The 20,916-nt window shown below is 38.7% G+C and overlaps 1 protein-coding gene across 3 annotated transcripts in view; it reads left to right on the plus strand.

Moving 5' to 3' along the window:
* Positions 1-20,916, plus strand: part of TTC17 (tetratricopeptide repeat domain 17) — a 124,898-nt gene that overhangs the window by 67,747 nt on the left and 36,235 nt on the right. For 2 of the 3 annotated variants that reach the window (XM_042906699.1, XM_042906697.1), the window contains exons 17-19: positions 5,888-6,058; positions 17,038-17,297; positions 17,741-17,894. In XM_042906699.1, the coding sequence (XP_042762633.1) occupies positions 5,888-6,058; positions 17,038-17,297; positions 17,741-17,894 (585 nt within the window). The remainder of the gene's footprint in view (positions 1-5,887; positions 6,059-17,037; positions 17,298-17,740; positions 17,895-20,916) is intronic. The other variant, XM_042906698.1, reaches the window with a different exon arrangement.

Below are 20,916 nucleotides of genomic sequence, written 5' to 3' on the forward strand. Positions count from 1 at the left end.
GGAGGTGAGGCAGTCTCACCCATCTCTTAGGTGTGGTCATCAGCAAGCTAGGTCTCACCCAGACCCAGGAGCTCTGAGTGCTCCTGTTCACAGTGGTTTCACTAAGGCAGTTTCCCAGGAATCCTCTCATTTCAGATAAAGAATCTAGACACAGAGAAGTAAGTTAATTTCCTCAAGTTCGTACGAAAGGCTGCAGCTAAGGCTGGATTTGAATTTATACTGCGGAATGTTCCTTTTGGAACCAGGTCTACAGGACCTCTGTCACAACTTCTGGAGGTGGAAATCATAAAGGTACCTGTTCCCAGAAAGGTTTCTTTCTTCATCAAATATACCTATTAACTCTGTGTGGTGCCAAGCCCCACCTACCACCCACAGTTAATGTTTCCTGCTAATATTTTAAAGTAATTTTGCATAGCAGTGGTGAGCAACTTAAAGATATACTTTTGTTCACCTCATGATTTATCTTACTACCTTTTCTAAAAGGTTAGTAGGGAAATATCATGAAATTATGAGGCAGCTAAAATTATAATAAAACATTCACAGTGTGTCTCTAAATTACATATATACAGAAAAAAAAATGGCTACAAAGCTGCATAATTTGAGTGCAGTTGAGTAGAAAGGTAAGGAGAAAGACAAATACTATAAAAAGTCACTCGTATCTGTTTAGAGGACAGTGTTACCTGTATTTTCCACCCAGGTAGCTTACATTTAGTGGTATACACCAGAATGCCTCCTATAAGGTACCTTTTCCTATAGGCACAAGAAAGGCGCCTTTAGAGTATAATATAACCCTATTAGAACAGGGATGGTAGGAATATCTTTAGAATATTCCATTATTCACAAAGGCCATCTTTGTAACATCTGTTACTTTGTGTTTAGCAACGTCAAATTCAAAGTCAAATTCTAGTTCCTGTTAGAAATCAGTTTATTTATGTCTTAGAAACTCCATTGTATATAATAGGAAGCATAGAAGTATTACACTTACTTGTACGGGGGAAAAGAAAGTACATTAGAACAAGAACAATTTGGGGCAAGTAGAGCAAGCCTTTAAGGTGTCACAACCTAACACAAGCTGTGGAGCAGCAGAGAGGTGGTAAGCTTTGATTGAACAGAACATAGGATCTACAGTCTGTTCTCATACTGTAAGGCCATGAATTCAGAGAGCACAGAGCAGACTGAGGCAAATGCCTAAATGTACTAAATATTTTGGGATTCAGATATGCCAAGCAGTGTAATCTGGATTAATTGCTGTCTTCTTCTAAAAGCCCAGTGGAAATCAACTCTGCCTACCTTCAACATCTCCTACACACACGTGTGCACACACACACATGTGCACATATGTTGGCAGTTGAAATTAGGCAGATACCCTGATAACTTCTCGAGCCAGTTGTTCGTACCAGAGATTCTGAGTTAGGCTGTAGCTAAAAGGCCGTGGTGAAAGAGATGACATTGGGATAATTTATTCCTTTGCAGCTTTTCGGAGAGCCAACAATAATAGCTTACCATGTGCTAGGCCATGGTCTCACTTCTTATATTTCAATCTCAACAACTTAGTGAAGTGGACACTATCATGAAACTCAGTTTGCAGATGAAGAAACTAATACACAGGGGCGCCTGGGTGGCGCAGTCGGTTGAGCGTCCGACTTCAGCCAGGTCACGATCTCGCGGTCCGTGAGTTCGAGCCCCGCGTCAGGCTCTGGGCTGATGGCTCGGAGCCTGGAGCCTGTTTCTGATTCTGTGTTTCCCTCTCTCTCTGCCCCTCCCCCGTTCATGCTCTGTCTCTCTCTGTCCCAAAAATAAATAAAAAACGTTGAAAAAAAAACTTTTTAAAGAAACTAATACACAAAAAGAATAAAAGTAACGTGCCCTGCTTTATACAGCTAGAAAGTAGTAGAAATAGGATCGGAACTCAGTCTGGCTGCAGTCTGTGCTCTTACCCACTATGGTCTAAGGCTAAGAGAATTACATGAGCCTTTATTAGTTCTGTTTGACTAGCTCTAGTTATGTGACTCTTCCAAAGTTCTACTGCCTTTCAATTATTTGTGGCATTTCTTTATTATAACTCATCCTGAAGGATCCTAAGGTACCCAACCAGGAATCTCCTGACAACTTATGAGATTCAGAAGGTAAGGAGTCTTTTTAAGAAGTCAGTGGCTACCCAACTCTAGAAAATATTCTTCTGAGACCTTTGTAAATAGAATTATGAGAAAAATAGGAGATTTCCTTAGCTTTACTAATGATAAGAGTTCCTGAGAACTTAGTTTACTCTGAAAACCTTTTTAGCCACTGGATAAGTTGTGCCTTTGCCTTTGGAGACTTCTACTTTGACAAGACCTATTAAATATTTAGTTGTTGTCCAGAAAACCCTTGTAGGGTAGGTTAATATTAATAATCCAGTTTATACAGGTGACACTCTAACCGCAGAAAAGAATGTTGACATGTCTGAGATCGCCTAGCAGTTCTAGAATCAGAAATACCCTACTTGGAGTTTTGTGCTTCCTTAGTATTGCCTTGTACTCATCCACTTCCAAGAAAAACCAAACTGCCAAGATTTGAAGTAGATGCTAAACACTTTGTAAGCAAGGATAGAGCATTAAGCGCAGAAAAGTGTTTCCATTTTCACCTGGGACCTTGTTATCGAAAACACTTTCTTTAAATCATGCAGTTCCTTAAAAAAAAAGAAAAAGAAAGAAAGAAAAAGAAATCCTACCTCTCAAGGTTAGTTTAAGCTACACAATCTCCTCATTTTTGCCTCAGCAAAAAATAATAGTCCTATGCACGGAAGATGACGTGTTCCTTCTTAGGTATCTTTCCATTTTTCCTTCTCCAATATTTTCTTGTGTTTCTTTAATGAGGACATCATGTCCACCTCTGCTAGGAAGACAGGTGACATTTTCCCCTGTGGGCAACTTTTTCTTCAGTTCCCCTTTGAGCTAGGGCAGACCTATACCAGCCCAACGAATTGAAGCTTTCCTTCTTTCCAAAATGCTTCAGTTCTCCTTCAGACAACTGGAAGGAACAATTTAAAAAACAGGCAATTTGACTTTGTATTATTAGCCTAGATAATTATGTAAATCACACCAGAACACTGAGCCACCCTGCTTTTAACTGTCAGCCTAAGAAAATTAATATTAACAGCTCTAACCTTAAAGCATTTAGTTTTTACTTGATCATTTTGATTCTGCCTACTTCCAACAAATATTATAACATAAACTTCTTATTCTGTCTTTTTATTCCCAGTTCTCCCCGATCCCCTCTTCGGCCCTCTCTCTCTCTCCCTCAGATGTTGGCCCCAATTTCTTGAATTGGAGGACAAGACATTCTTAGAATGCACAAGGCTTGCTTCAAGAGGGTGTCTGGGTTTGAGGTCATGCAGGAGGACTAATTTTAGATTCATGCACATCATATCTTATAAATTACCTATGAGGCATTTTTAAATATTGCAGACATTTAAAAAGATGAAACCAATTAAATTTTTATAATGGGAAGAGAGTGGGAGAGAAAAATAAGAGATGCAAAGGTTAGAGGAGGAAGTCAACTGCAGAAAATACAGAATTTCGCTGGGTTCCAGTGTAAAAGGTTTGTCCTTTGTTTTTGTAACAGTGTTTTACTTAACCTGTATCAAGGTGAAAAATGCTTTAGAGGCAAATTCACCGAAGCTGAAAGCAGAGAATGTACACTAGGAATAACATGTTTTAAAATTATCAGCATCACTGTCATCATTTTCTGTCTGTTTTTAATAGTCATGCTTATTTATATCCCAATTAAGAGTTGTCTCTAAGAAGCATGACGTTCTTCATAGTAAATTTTAGTCAGTTGGGTGTGTACAGTTGTTTGTTGTCATTTCTTTATTTTAATGCTCTTATGCTTCACCTCCCCATATCTAATCTGCACATACTGGATGGTGAAGACAGAAGTGGAGACAAATCCACTACCTCTGTCCTCTCACAGGAGAATTTGGAGGAAAAAAGTGACTATCATTGATCATAGCATCTTTCCTGTCAGCCTTGCATGGGCACACACACACACACCCAACACCTTCCACCTCTCAAATTGTACTTCTCATTGTCTCCCAAACACAAATGAGAATTCCTGTTCCTGTTGCTTTGCTTAACGCATCATTATTCACTGCGTAGAATGCCACCTTCTCTTTTCTGCTAAAGAGGTAGCATTGGCTGGTAGAGAGCCAGGAAGCTTTCTACTAAGAGAGAACTGATTAAAATCTTAGATCTACCAGTCACTTACTATTTGACCATAGGCAAGTTGTTTGATTTCACTGAGACTCAGTTTCCTTATCTTTAAAATAAAAGTTAATATTTCACAAGGCATTTTTGAGGGTAAGTAGGAGAAAACCTACAAAACATTCAACTGATATTGGCTCTCCTTGTATTTCCCCCCTTAAGTCCTATCTATTCTTCAAAATTCAAGTTCTGCCTGCTCCAAGTCTCTTCTCTGAAGCACTTATGTTGCACACCATGCTGCCTCATTATTGTTCGTTGTCTTCTATTTACTGTGTTCCCAAGTTGCTTGCAAGTTTCTGGAAAGCTAAAGCTCCTCTGAAACAAAAAAATTGGTTTCTGACATGACCTTGTTAAATATGGTAGCCTCAAATGTGTGATAGTGTAGAGTTGGAAAATGGAAGAGACTCCTTAAGCATGCAGACCCTTTACTCCAAACTCAGTAGGTTGGGAAAGGTTTTGAGTCCATTATGCTTTTTTGGCACAACAGAAAAGGCGTGAGAGGTGCTTTCCTAAATTATGGAATCTAAAAGAGAGTCTTCAAATCCAGAAAGAGACTGTACTTCCATTGCTGCAGAGAGAGCTTAATTGGATACATACATCTCTTTGAGACAGTGTTCTATTAAAAATAAACCTTTAGAAAAAGAAAAGCAAACCTTTAGAGTATGTTTGAATGTTCTGGTAAAGGAGGGAAGTTACTTAGATACTCTTACCCAAAGACTTGTCCTGTGAGAAGAAAGTTGCAGGCTTCCACTGAACATATATCTTTAGGGACAGTGCCCATCAAACATAAGAGAGGAAGTGGAGTCCTATTCAGATTGCCTGATCACTGCCACATCAGACACAACAACCTCGTAATAGATTCCCTAGAGAATGACCATCAGGCAGAGCAGGATGGTTGCTCTTTATCCGTATAAACACACAGTCCCTAATAGGGTCAGAGCTCTTCAACTTACTGGCAAAATTGTAGTAAGAAGTCAGACTCACTATACATTTCAGACAGTATCAGAGAGTGCTATGATTGCATTCAAGATGTGACATTTTACACTAAAGTAAATCTTTACACGACCAGAATTTGTTTTCCAAAAGAAAAATCAGCATCTTTGTGATATTACAGTCTTGAACATGGATTCTCTGCCACCACCATCCCTCTTTAAGTCCTTGGTTTTTAATTTATAATCTGTTGCCTTTTGATATATCTTTCATTTTAAGCTGTAATGCAGGAACGGTATTATTTCTGTGCTATAGTTCATCTACCTCCAGACTTATCCGGGTACTAATCTGTCATTTCTCACCTTTGAAAAGCAAATAGAAGGAAAACTACTTTTTTGTGATGTTTTTGACTTTCAAAGAAATGTTTCTAAGTTATTCACTATAAATGGAATGAGATCTTTGGGATGTGATCTTTGTTGTCATAACTTTTTATCCCCCAAATACTTGGTTCTTACAATAGCCTTGCAGGTGAAACGATCTTGAGTCGCAATCATGATCTGGCTCAGGGTGCCAGCTCACGGATTTTTGTGTGTTCTGCTGGAGAAGAACTGACACTATCATCTTTTTGTTCTTCCTGATACTTGAAGACCTTGAGCCATGGGACTACCTAAGAGAGATGTTTCTAATGTGCTGTCTTTGTGTCTCTTGTCATTGAGGTAATTGTCATGAGAAAACCCTGGACAACAGCCATGACAAACAGAAATATTTTGACAACTCACAGTCACTGGATGCTGCTGAAGAAGAGCCCTCTGAGACAGGAACAGAGGAGGACCCTGTACTCTCTGTTGAGAATTCAGGGAGGGACTCAGATGCCCTTAGACTTGAAAGTAAGTTGATTTGACCTGAGCTGTGCTTCTGGAATAAAATCAACTCTCAAGCTTCGAGTTTAGGCTTTTCTCTACTCTCAGTAGTTTCCTTCTTTTAACTCATTATATTGTAGAATTATGAGGTGACCCACAGGTGGTGAGGTAGAGGTTTTTATCATGTAAAAAAAGCTCTTCATACTTCTTTTTCCTTCCACCTCAGTGTTGTCTTTTGCTAGAACAAACTTGCTTCATTTATATACCAGTCTTTCTTCTTAATATCAGTAGTCTACTGAGTAAGTCATTGAAAAAAAGCAAGATCACTTGTATTTACACTAACCCAATAACATTTAAAGATTTGGAATAATAGACATACCAGGGCCTCTCCTAAAATTCTGTGGCCACATTTTGAGCTATGCTATACTGAACAGTTCTTAACATTATCGGTCAATGCGTAATTGCCAAATTGAATGACTTTTTAGTACTCATCCTGCTTAACCACTTTGCTGCATTTGGATCTATGCACAGCTCCCCACTCCTTGAAACTCTCTTCCTTTTCCTCTTGGCTTCTGGGATATCAGTTGCTCTTGGCTCCCTTCCTGTCCTCAGGACATCTGCAATTTCTTTCACTTATTTCACTTAATTTCTTTACCCCTTATTTGTTAGGTTACATACACAGGATCTCAACCTTGGCCTTTTTTTCTTATCCCTCTTCTTATCCCTCTGTGTTATCTCTTGTATCTCTTGTATCTGGTGTCTCAGATACTTTGGAATATATCAGTGACTCCAACTCTGTATTTTCAGCTGGGACATTCTCTACAACTCCAGATCTTAGTTCCACTTTTTTAGTGGTCTCTATCTAGATGTACAATAGGCACTTCAAATTTCATATATCCAAAATTGAGCTTGTTCTCATTTTCACTCTATTTCTTGAACTGCATCTAATTCCTATATCCCTGCTGTCTGCTAATGGCATCACAATTCACCAGTCACCACTGTATCCAAGACCTGTTGCATCTGTTTGTCTCTTCATCTATTCTTCCTGCCACTGCCTGAATTCAGACTTTTTTCATTTCTGCTTGGGCTATTGCAATAGCTTCATAATTGAGTTCCCAGTATCTAGTCCTTTACTTTAGTCTGTGTATGGAGTGTGTGTGTGTGTGTGTGTGTGTGCGCGTGCGTAGGAGAGAGATAATACATGTAAATGGTACAATATTTAAAAAGCAGAAGCAGTCCCTGTTACCAATGTATTGTGTGTCCAAAGAGTTGTTTCTAAAATAAGAGCTGATCGGGACACCTGGGTGGCTCAGTTGGTTAAGTGTCCAACTTCGGCTCAGGTCATGATCTCACAGTTCATGAGTTTGAGCCCTGCTTCGGGCTCTGTGCTGACAGCTCAGAGCCTGGAGCCTGCTTTAGATTCTGTGCCCCCCTCTCTCTCTGCCCCTGCCCACTCATGCTCTGTCTGTCTTAAAAATAAATAAAATGGGGGCACCTGGGTGGCGCAGTCGGTTAAGCGTCCGACTTCAGCTCAGGTCACGATCTCGCGGTCCGTGAGTTCGAGCCCCGCGTCGGGCTCTGTGCTGACAGCTCAGAGCCTGGAGCCTGCTTCCAATTCTGTCTCCCTCTCTCTCTGCCCCTCCCCCATTCATGCTCTGTCTCTATCTCAAAAAATAAATAAACGTTAAAAAAAAATTTTTTTGTTTAAAAAAAATAAAAATAAATAAAACATTTAAAAAATTAAAAAAAAAAATAAGATCTGATCAGGTAAGTTGCCTGTGTTTAAATTTTTCAGTGGTTCTCTATTACCTATAGGAAGAGTCCAGGTACCATAGTGAGGGATGGGAAGCAGTTTGGTCCTTAGTTTTGTCTCCAAGATTACCATCTACTAGTATTCTACATAGCAGGATGTACAGTCCTTTTACCATTTCCCTCACATGCCATGCTTTTGAGTCTCCATGTCTGCACAGGCTGGGAATGGCCCCTGTGTATTTTTTGCTTTATATGGATGACTGTTGTGCTCTCCAAGATCCAGCTTAAACGTCACCTCTTCGGTGAAGCATTCACAAAGGTCTCCAAGCACTTAGCTGCTCCATGTGCTGTCTTGTTCCCACTTTTTTTTCAGGGCACATTTCATACAATATGATGCTTGTGTGTCTTGTCTCCCATCAGACTATGAAATTCTTATATGTCATGTCCTATATTACTGTTATTTCTGTGTACAGTAAATATATTCAAGTAATGAGATGTGGCATTTGCCTTCCTGTGTAGGTTGGATTAACATATTTAGCAATTACAAAATCTGTGTTTCCTTCTAAGTGGTATTATATATATACATATATATATATATATGTGTGTGTATATATATATATGTATATATATATATGTGTGTGTATGTGTATATATATATATATATATATATATATATATATATATATATATATATAAAGGATGTCTACAAGAAGCAAGCTCGACCTTAAAAGAGAAGTCGTGACCTTCCCCTTTGCAGGTTTAGAAAATTAGTTGCATCAGTTCTGTCAGAAATCATTGGGCTTTAAGGAAACAAATTTCTATTTACCAATTCAAAAGAGGTGGATTCTTAAACTGGGTAGTTGTTTTGTTAATTTACAAGGGAGCTACTCCTCTCTGGTGCCTGACAGCCTCATGTCTCCTTCTGGCATCAGGTACCCACATAACCAAATGGACATCTTGAAGTTGCTTGATAAACTCAGAATCACCAGAAATGAAACTGAGTGATGTTAAGGGGTATTTTATTCAATTTATACAAACTGTTTGTATTCCAATATAATATAGCTCCCTAGTGACCAGAATGCTCATGACTACCAAATTAGAGTCTTTTTTCCTAGGATAATTCAGAATAAAACCCAACCAGAACCTTACTGTTTGTCTCCCCATTTTCTGGGTAGTACATCATTGCTTGAGACAGATTATAACCTAGTGCCTAAGTTTCTTTAGTCTCACGTTCCCCATGGAGTTGTCCCATCCCGTCCTGGAAAGGCAGTATGGTTGCCCTGGCTGAGATGGGAGCTTTTCCATGTCCCTTCAACATCGGGCAGACTATCTCTTAGGGTGGTTCCTTTTCAGATTGCTAATTCAATCCATAGTGTGATGATGACTCTTACTAGTTTCACTCTCAGGTACTAACTTTTCTTTGCTATATGTCTAAATTCTGGGAGTACCTTCTTCTTTTCCCTAGATACTGACAAGTCCACTGGGACTTCATTCGTGGTATGTTAGTATATTCATGCCAGCAGGCTTCTTATAATGTGGTTAGCAGAGTGAGAAAAACTCCCATTTTCTAATGCAAGTAGTGTGTTGTAATAAAAGCCAAGCATAGACGTTAAAGAATTTTTGAAAATTCTGTTTTTGGAGGAAAATTTAAAGAAGTACAAATAAATTTATTATAAACATAATTAACCATAAATGTATGAAAATGACTGCCTTTCTGTGATACTTTATAATTTACAAAATTTATGTGCTCGCTTTGGCAGTACAGATCTATAATTGGCAGACTTACGAATTATGTATTAACCATGTGAAATAGGTATTCTTATCAAGCCCATCTTATAGATGAGAAAATTGAAACTCAGAGAAGGTGAGTCCCTTGCCCAAGATCATCCTCAGGTCTTCTGATCCCATACATTTGCCGGTGGGTCTCAGAAATCGGGGGTTGATGCATTAGAACTTATTTTTCAGTTGGTGAGGTCATTTTTAAAGAAAACTAGCATGTGCTGTCACCATTATTTTATAGAATAAAATTTTAATGTCAAAAAGTAACAAAGACGATCTCAGAATAAAGGTCAGTCTTTTTCAAAAATGGACAGTTGGCAACCTTACAACAAAAACTTGTGTCTGGATGGATGTGTGTGTGTGTGTGTGTGTGTGTGTGTGTGTGTGTGTGTGTGTTATAACTCTATGTACGTACCCTTTTTCTGTTTCTCATTTTACTAAGGATTGGTACAAACTGTGTCACTGATTAACATTTGGAAACCACTGCTTTAATACTTCATCATCTAGTACAAAATTCCTCCCCGTAAACCTTAGCTGTAGAAGGAAGAACATAGGTTTTGTAGTTGGAAATAATGCTACCATGTCCTTGCTCCACCGCCAACTAGTTGATAAATCTTGGGCAAGTTACTTATCTTTCTGAGCTTTTCTTACCTCTTTAATTTAAAACTAAACAAAAAAATGCCTCAAGTGATTAGTATTTAAATGAAATAACAGGGAAACATTTATTTTAGAGACCGGTACACAGTTGGAAGTCAGTAAATGTTCACTTCTGTACACATAGGTATGACTCTATCGCATCTGTTAGAGGCTGCTTGTGAGCCACAGTCCTCACAAGTACATATACACAGTATCTGCTCAGAAAACATCTGTGCAGTTAAAGGGAGCCCTGGCATTTGCACAAGAGTTGTTCCAGGAAAGATTATATGCTTTTCTGAGGTATCCTCTTGAAATTCCTAGTTTTCTCTTGCTATACTGACCCCGCTCAAAGAAGGAAGAACATCATTGGTGCAAATCAAAACTGATGACTTGGTGTCGTCTTCTCAGAAGTGAATCATTTTCTTACCTACTGAGTCTGAGTGATTTCATTTAAACCTTTTGTGCTTTGTGATTACTGGCTTTAAGTATTACACCATTGTTTATGCATTAAATCTTAAGGTAGTCTGCAGCTTTACACTATGACTTCAGAAGCAGATCGCTGCCTTTTTTTTTTTTTAAGTTTATTCATTTATTTTGAGAGAGATTGAGAGAGAGAGTATGAGCAGGGGAGGGGCAGTGAGAGAGGGGGAGAGAGAATCCCAAGCCAGCTCTGTGCTGTCGGCATAGAGTTGAACGCAGGGCTCAATCTCATGAACCCAGAGATCATGACCTGAGCCGAAATCAAGAGTCAGATGCTCAACCAGCTGAGCCACCCAGGCGCCCCCAGAACACTGCCTTTTAAGGAAAATTCTAGAACTCAAGACAGAATTGCCCAAGGTCTTATGGTGGTAGAGTCCTTATTTAAAAACAAATGTGTCTAATTCCACAGTATACTCTTCTTATTTTGTGAAACAGAGGGATGTATTTCTCTCTGGTATCATTTTCAAAGGTAGAATGTGCCCTGGGTGGCTTCAGAAACCACAGTCTAGTACTCCAGCCTGTTGGTATTAATCATGCAAGATTTTCTAGAAGAGATGTTTTGAGTCAGATTTTGAAGGAGGGACTTTTTTGTTGCTGGTCATCTCTTTGAATGTGTGATCTTTACCTCTGTGTACTGTCAATCTGTTCTGTTTTGAATGTAGAACTCACCTTTTCATCCTCTGCTCCCTAAAACTCTTCTTGAAATGAATCTCCCTTCCAAGATTATTAATACTGTTTCTCACCCAGTACAGTCACTTTCTTTTACTCCTCTTCTGATGTCCCACTCCCTCTCAATGATTCATTGTGGGGCTTCAGCTTCTGCTGTAGTCAAAGGGAGCTCAGTCTCCCCTTGGCAGCCCATTCCATTTTCTGGTTGTTCGAAAGTCTTTCCTAATATTGAGCTAAAATGTGGTTTCTCATCTCTGGTCCTGAAGCTCACAAAGTCGGTCTTGTGTCTCATCAATATCACATTTAAAGATGATTCTTTTCCTACCTACCCTGCCCCTCCATGTTTTTGTTTCCTTCAGCTAAATGTCCTCATTTCCTTGAACAGCTCCTGTTAGGGCTTTTAGTACCTTACCACTCTCAAAGTAATCTCTCCAAAATTTAAAAAAAAAATCTTTCTAGCAAAATATTTTTCAAGCTTGATTTTTTTGTGTGCAGTATATCAGCTACTGTTCCTTCGATGGGATCACCTTTGGTTTCTTTAGTCTTCCATTTAATATGATTTTGGGTACTCTCACCAAGTCGCTTTTCTGTGAATGTGCTCTGCTTTGAAAATCTCTTAAACTGAGGCGCTCACACTCAACCCTGAATCTCCAGGTGTATCTGGAACATTGCAAGATTATGCTGGACTTCTTTTTCTTCTCCTTCCACCTCCTTTTCCTCTTTCTCCTCTTCCTCTTCTTCCTCCCCCTCCTCTTTCCCTCCGTCTCCCCTCCCCCCCCCCCACTTCTCTTTCTTTTTCTTTTTATCAGATTTTTTTTTCCTTTTAAATTCAGGACTACATATGCTTCTCTCCATCTCTGAACACTTCTGCTAGTCCCTGTGATTCTTAACAGATTACCTGACATGGCTCAAACTCAACTCTAAATTTTCCTAATATTCTGAGATAGGATTTCTCAAGTGAGAAAACATGAACTCATCTGAGCCTCACTGTGGGTGCTTGCAGTCTCTTCACTTGATAATATTTATTCTCCTTTTCCAATATGAAAATGGTACATGTTAACGAAGGTAAAGAAAATAATAAAGATATTGATCTCAGTTTCTCTGTTTTCAGTTTATAACATACCATCTGTCCCATAAGCAGAAATCCTAATATTTACTTTTTATTCTTACTTTCAAGTATAATTTAAAATGTTCTGAGATCCCACTATAGTCCAGACCTCTCTCCAGACCTGCATTCTGTATTTCCAGCTGCTTAGTAGACAATGCCTGGAGCTATGCTCCTCCATCCATTCTAACCTAGACCATAAGCTACATGAGATGTTATATTCCGAGCTCTCAGCACATTTTTGGACACAAGCAACAAATGCTTAAATGAATTTATTAGTAAGTGTCTGAAATCCCAACATGTTGTATCCTGTTGCCCTTTCCTAATTCCGTAGTCTTTGTAAACAGCATTGTTTACATTTTCACAGATTCTAAAACTTCATATAGTAGGAGCGCCTGGGTGGCTCAGTCGGTTGAGAGTCAGACTATTGGTTTTTGGCTCAGGTCATGATCTTGCAGATTCGTGAGATAGAGCCTGTGTCGGGCTTTGCACCAACAACATGGAACCTGCTTGGGATTCTCTCTCTCCCTTTCTCTCGCACCCCTCCCCCCCACCCGCTTATGCTCTCTCTCTCTCAAAATAAATAAGTAATAAATTTTTTTTAGAAACTTCACATAGTAAAAAAATATCATTATTTCACATTAGGCTTTGAAATCCTGAAATCATCTTTGAACTTATGCTATTCTTTGTTATGATATCCATTTAACCACCAAATTCCATTTTTCTCCACTGAAATATCACGTACCTCTTTCCCCTCCCTTTTTAAATTTTCCCTTTTACAGGGGTATCTACGTGGCTTAGTCTGTTAAGTGTCTGACTTAGGCTCAGGTTATGATCTCACGGTTTATGAGTTCAAGTCCTGCATCAGGCTCTGTGCTGACAGGTCAGAGCCTGGAGCCTGCTTCAGGTTCTGTGTCTGTCTGTCTGTCTGTCTGTCTGTCTCTCTCTCTGAAAAAATAAACATTGAAAAAAATTGTCTTAATTCCCCTTTTACAAACCTCACCCTAAGCCCGTTTCCCTTTAAATAACTTTATATATAGATTGCTGAAATACCTTTCTAATTGGTCTCTTTGTCCTCTGTCTTCCTTCTCCACCCCCAGTCATGCCAAGTGATTTACCACTCTAACCTTCACAAACACTGTGGCTCTCATCTTGTTATTCTTCTGCTAGACAAACAAGAGGCTCCCTTTACGCTTAGTCTTGCTCCCGACTTTCCCAGATATCCTCAGTATTCACCTACCTTCCCTAAGTATCTTGTTTGCTGAGATCATCTGTATACATTCTTTGTTCTAATTCTTGTGAAAGTAGTAATGCCTTCACATACGTTCTTCCTTACACCTGCAGTATTTGTACATATGGGTGTGAGAGTATATATATTCATATGCTCCTCCCTCTGGGGAGTGCCCTCCCCGGGCCTCTGTCTGTCTAAATCCTGCCTCACTAGCCTGCCTTCCTCTAAGAAGCATGTTGTGACCGCACTCAATTATGCTTTTCCTCTGGAAAAAAAATATTTAAATGTAATTGCTCTCTGATTGTTTAATGTATATAGTTTTGTGTCTCCAAATTGATTATACAGTTGATCCTTGAACAACACGGCTTTGAACTGCATACATCCACTTACACACAGATTTTCTTTTCAGTAAATACAATATAGTACTGTAAATGTATTTTTTCCCTTATTATGTTCTTAATAACATTTTTAACTTACTTTATTATAAGAATATAGTATGTGACACCCATAACATACAAAATACATGTTAATCAACTGTTTATGTTATCAGTAAGACTTCCTTCCGGTCAGCAGTAGACTATTTGTAGTTAAGTTTTTGGAGAGTCAAAAGTTATGTGTGGATTTTCGACTGTGCAGGGGTCAGCACTCCTAATCCCCATGTTGTTCAACTGTATTTAATACCTCAGAGTCAGATTCTCTATCTCATAGCATGGAAATAGGCACATAGTAAGCTCTAAATAAATAAAGATTGATTTATTGTTTAAAACTCATAGCACATTTTGATCTCCCCATTCCTCACCTTTATTTAGCACTGTTCTTTAGGAATTGCTACTACCCCAACCCCTGCAGCCTTTGAAAAGGATTAATGGCTGCCAGCAGGGAAAGCCTGCAGCAAGTTCCATAGTCTCTCTTGACTGGAATACTGATCTCCATCAATGAAAGGCCCTTTCTCTAAGAACTTTTTAATAATGATAGATATTACCGTATGGTATGGGCATAGGGGAGCATTAGCCTTTGGACCTGGGCTTGCAGAGCTCTTTGCAACTGAACAAGTTCATTTATTTAGAATGCTTTCTAAATAGCAGTAGTGGAAATAATGGAAATGGAAATAAGACTTCCAAATACAGCATCCCTATGCAGCTCTAACTATACACTGGGGAATTAGTTACCTGCAGTCTACCTTTGGCCAGAAGCCACTTTTCTTTAAGCCCATACTCTTGGCTGCAGCCAGATCTATCAAAAACCCTTTCCTGTCTCAGGACCAGGTACAAGGAATCCCATGATAGCCATAGGAGAAGGAAGGAGAGGAAGCTAAAATAACATGAGGAATACTTAGAATTCTGTTGCTACAAGTCAGACGGCAGGCCATTCTTCTAATTAAGTTGCTTTTTAGGGTCCCTACAATAGCCCTGTCCAACTGCTTTTCTGAGTTAGCTACTGAGAAATTTGTAAATCATATAGTATGCCAGACTCTGTTAGAGACATGGCGCCTGCTTTTAACCCATGACAAGGTAAACCTTAGACTTTAAAAAGTCTTTAATTGCCAGCAGGACAAGACAAAAGTAGGAGCAGCAGATCCTCAAGAACCTCACAAACCAAATTATTCCTGAATTCCATTCGTTCATCCTACAACCGCACCTATTAAGTGTCAGGTACAATGTTGGACATTCAGGATATAGTAGCAAACAAGATAGAAACTGAAAAGTAGAACTCTTTGTCAACCCTACATTTATACTACTTGCTACATAATTTAGACAAGTTACCAACCATTTTTATCTGAATATCCCAAAGAAAATGCTTTTACAAACCCCTATTTTACTTCATGCTTTTTTCAGAACTTCATTAATAATAATGATAATAATAAGCAATAAAAACCAGCAGATTGGTTCAAAAAAACCTAAAAGACACTTACCTGAAAGGAGAGCAGTATATTTCCAAGTCACTTGTTAAATGGAGAAGCGGTAAACTTTTTCAAGAAAGAATAACAGATTTCTAGTGGGATTCCCAGCCTGACAACAGACTTTCCTACTTTCCGGAATAGAAAGTGGGATGGAAGATAGAGATGCCACCAGAGTCAAGGTTGACACTGCAGACCTCATGTGAGTAGGGCTCAAAGCTTTACATTGCTTTTAGCCTTGTGGTCAGACATCTTTCTCACCCCATGCCTCGTCAGAGACTAATACTATACATTTCTCATGTGGGTTACTCACTATGGGTATAGGTCTGGTCAATATGGATATGAGATTCCTGTCCTTGGCCTTATTAATACCATGTTCTAAATCACTGAACAAGCCAGAATTACCACCTAAGGTTATTGGGATAACTTAACCAGAATAACATAGACTGGCATTTTGTAAGCAATCAACCCCAAGCTCTCAGGTCGTCCGGTGACCTTACGAAAGGAGGCATTCCGTTTTATTTGTTTTTGTACCCTATCTATTTCCAGAAAGGAATGGAAATGGCTTTCATGGAGCACACAATATAAGAGTCAGCCATCAATTCAAAATAACAAAAGTTAAATACTAAGTTTTATTTATTTTTTTACAAAAGGAAAGCATTATGTTAAGAAACTCAGATGAATTTTTGCCCTGAGCTTTCTAATTATCTAGGTACAGAGGGGAACCTATAGGGTTGTGTAACCTTTAATGTAGAACAGTGGACACACTGACTTCTCAGGAGAGAGAAGTTTTCTAGGCCATTGCACTGGGGAGCATCCATGGAAGTCTTTACGTAAGAAACTTGAGCAACATAACAAATAATGTCTTGATAACCATTTTACAAAAAAAAAAAAAAAAAAAAAATTACACTAGTTTATTATTATTTCTTATACATAGCCATTAGTGAAAATGGGACTCTGAAATGTGGAATTAGGATAATTTCCCATTAAATCATCATTCAGTTAAGGCAATTAGACTGTATGGCCTGGATATACGTCTATGATATTTCATATGCTATTTGAATAAAGCTTCAATAATCCCACCTATTCAATAAATAACATCATAACAAACTTCATCTTTGCCATCTGTGTCTTATATCTAAAGCAAGTTGGTCTTTTTTTTTTTTAAATACGTATATAGAATAGCCATCCTCATGCTCACTAGTGACATATTCTATGCCTCTCAGGCATCTTGCTGCTGCTGTTGTTTTCATCCAGCCTTTTGACAAAGCTATACAACAAAGATGGTGTTTTATTATGAATTTTGAAGATGATGAATGGTATTTTTATTATGAGGGTGGGCTATAGAAGTTCCTCTAGGCAGGACCAAAACTTCTCAAAAAGCGAGGTTGGAGTCATTCAAGTACTTGAGTGAGTACTATCTAATTTTTAATAACATGTGGGCACTTGAATTTCAGGTACAGTGGTTGAGGAGAGCAATGGTTCTGATGAGATGGAGAATTCAGATGAAACAAAAATGTCTGAAGAGATACTGGCTCTGGTGGACGAATTTCAACAGGCATGGCCTCTGGAAGGCTTTGGGGGAGCACTGGAGATGAAAGGGCGGCGTCTAGACTTGCAGGGGATACGCGTACTGAAGAAGGGTCCCCAGGATGGAGTGGCCAGAAGCTCTTGCTATGGAGACTGCAGAAGTGAAGATGATGAAGCAACAGAATGGGTGAGGTTTGCCAACTCCATTCAGACCAAACTGTACCCCAGGTCTTGGTAGGGGTTTGCAAAGTGTGATGAAGCTCTTGGGGTGTGGCACTGCTTTATTCCACTCTCCAGTCAGCCTTCACACTGGCATCATGCTGCAAGAAGCATTTCACAGTACTTCTGTATTGCCAACTCTTTCAGGAGGCAGAGGGAGTGCAAGGGCGTCGAGCTGCACTCAAAGCCTGCAGACTTGGAACTGCCCAGTCAGGCATCTTAATTTTCAGTTTCCTTTATATGCCCTTCAGGGCTAAGTTATTTTGTTTATTTTACTAAACATTTTTCATTTATACCTTTAAGAATTAAACAGAAGGAGAGAATCCTCTCTAGCACAGGACTGGTTACTCTTAAAGCCACCAGTATTTGATAATTGGTCTAATTTGTCCCCAACATGTTTCCATTTTCCAGATCACATTCCAGGTCAAACGTGTAAAGAAACCCAAAGGAGAGCAGAAGAAAACCCCTGGCAAAAAAGTAGAACCAAATCAAGCAGAAAATGTGCATTGTTACCAATCAAACCTGGAGATCACTGGCCCAAAGGTAGCATCTCCTGGGCCACAAGGTAAATTTGAATGTACAGTATGCCAGTTTCTTTTTTCAGATTTCACTGTGTCAGTTCTCACTGAGAATGCGTTTGTGACTTGAAGGAGATCAGATGAGAAGGTAATGGGGCTAAGTGAACAAGAAACAAGACGTTGGTATAAAAAGTTTGTTTTGACATTTACTTGATTTTTTTACCCATTGGCTATTGGGCTTATATTCTTTTTGTTTTTTATTTTTTTAATGTTTGTTTATTATTTTTGAGAGAGAGAGAGAGACAGAGACAGAGCATAAGTGGGGCAAGGGCAGAGAGAGAGGGAGATACAGAATCTGAAGCAGGCTCCAGGCTCTGAGCTGTCAGCCCCATGCGGGGCTTGAACTCACGGACTGCAAGATCATGACCTGACCCAAAGTCAGACGCTTAACTGACTGAGCCACCCAGGCGCCCCTGTTGGGCTTATATTCTTATCATCTTGAGCTTAAGTATCCTATTGATTCTTGATAGTCTAGTTTAATATGGGGATAATGATCACATCTATCTTACAGGGTGGTTGGGAGGACTATAGGAGTTATATGTGTAAAGTGCTATAAATGAACTGGCCACATAAGGCTCGATGAATATTTATTTAAACATTTAATCTTTTTGTGTGTCTGATATCTCTTTTAAGTATTGGATAAATGCTTTGGAGCCACTCCCAGGAAAAATGCATATACATCAAAATTTGTCATATACTTTTAGGGTTCATAATTGTCCTGAAGTGCATCTCTGAACCCCAGGTTCAGGGCCATTGCCATGGGTCCACTTGACTTTCTTTTCCAGCAATGAAATAGTGGTGATCAAATGTCCTTTTAAAAAAAAAATTTTTAAGGATATTGTCACTGTCTTAGACATCAAAATCCAAGGTAACTTCATGAAAACATGTCTTATTTAATTTGGTGTACTTACCAACTGAAAGCAGAGGGCACATAATAAAATATAAAGAATGAGATCATGTTGGCTATATTCCAGAGTGAACTGTTACTTGTGAAAAATACTAAGGGCCCAGAAAGGACATCTTGTCATGACTGGAGTTGAAAACATGCAGTAGCTTTACTGTTTAAGGATGACAGTATGTGTGAACAAGTTACAGAAAGAAAGCAACACTTCCTCTACTAGGTCTGTCTTCTGTAACAAGAAAAGGGTGTTCAAAATGTAAAACATCATTATGGAAGTGAAAATTCCAATCAGTTATATGGTAAATGTAATGAAATCATAAAAGTAGAAAATTTAGGGAATAAAAAAGGAGGGGACACCTGGGTGGCTCACTTGGTTAAGCATCCGACTTCAGCTCAGATCACGATCTCATAGTTTCATGAGTTCAAGTCCCACGTTGGACTCTGTGCTGACAGCTCAGAGCCTGGAGCCTGCGTCGGATTATGTGTCTAACTCTCTCCCTGTCCCTTCCTCGCTCTCTCTCTCTCTCTCTCTCTCTCTCTCACAAAAATATATTTAAAAAATTTTTTTACAAAAAATAGTAGAAAATTTAGGTGAATATATACTTTCAGGTGTAAAAGGACTTTCTAAGGCAGAGAGAAAAAGAAAAATAATTCTGGCACCAGAAAACACCATAAAATACAAGGGCAAAGGACTGAAACAAATTATTTTTGCAGAATATTTGCATATCTTTTACATAATATGTGATAAGCAAAGGATATCAATATCATTTAAAGGGCAATTACAAATCAGTATGAAAAATACAGCATTTCTATAAGATGTACAAATATATAGATTGTTCAAATATACACACATAAGTTGGCGAGTGAACATGTTGGAAAATGTTCATCCTCACTAGCAATCAAAGATGTGCAAACAAACAGCAGCATTCCATCTTTGTTTATCAAACTGTCTTTAAATGTGCAACACACAGACTTAATGAAATGAATTTGGGGATCGTTTGACCATAGGTATCATAAAATTTAAAAATATACCAACAATTTTACTTCCAGTAATGTATCCCAGGTAAATCATCTTACAGGTGCCAAAGACAGAAGTACAAAGATTGACCTGAGTTGCTTATTATAATAAAAAATTGTAAACAAGCTAAATGTTAATTGCCTAAATAAATTACAGCATGTCGATGCTATGTACTGTGCAGCCAGGATGTTTGTAATTTAGTAAGTGAACAAAAGCAGTTTATTAAATAGCATAGAGAATACTTTAATTTTTGTAAAATAGTAAATATACTATACTTTGACTACACTTGCTCACATTTCTGTATCTCTGCAATTGAGATGTATCTTACAATTGATATTTTAAATAATTGGCAGTGTTTCTCCCTTTTTTTTTTAATGTTTATTTTTGAGAGAGAGACCGTGTGCGAGTGGGGGAGGAGCAGAGAGAGAGAGGGAGGCACAGAATCCAAAGCAGGCTCCCCGCTGCAAGCTGTCAGCACAGAACCCGATGTGGGGCTTGGGCTCATGAACTGCGAGATCATGACCTGAGCCGACATTGGACGTTTAACTGACTGAGCCACCCAGGCGCCCCGTGTTTCTGTTTCTTAAACCATATAAAATAATGTACACATTACAGTTTATGACCTCATGGGTTTGATGAAAGAAACTAAAATAAACAAGTGCATAGAAATAAGTATAAGAGAGAATAAATACACCAAAATATTGTGAGTGATCATCTCTGGGTGCTGATAGGGATATGGGTGATTTTTTATTTTCTTCTACATGCTTTTCCATTTTCTAAATATTTTATAATAAGCCTATGTTACTTGTACAAACAAAAAACTAAAAATTTCCTGTAAAAATGAAACTTTAAAGTTCAATATGGTTGAGATGCTAGGAAAACACTTAAGCAGTTTTAAATGGATTCAAGTGTGTAGGCCCAGGTAGTACATTGAATGTACTTGCAAATGACATCATGGAACTACTTAGTGTCACTAACGTGAAAAGTTCTAAAGCTTGGAAGAGATGCCAGACATCTAGAGAGGTTCATTATCCCAGTTTCCAAATAAATACGGATTCTCCTCACTACCAAGAGATAAGCTTCATGATAA

This window comes from Panthera leo, chromosome D1, assembly GCF_018350215.1.
Source record: "Panthera leo isolate Ple1 chromosome D1, P.leo_Ple1_pat1.1, whole genome shotgun sequence".
Classification (NCBI taxonomy): domain Eukaryota; kingdom Metazoa; phylum Chordata; class Mammalia; order Carnivora; family Felidae; genus Panthera; species Panthera leo.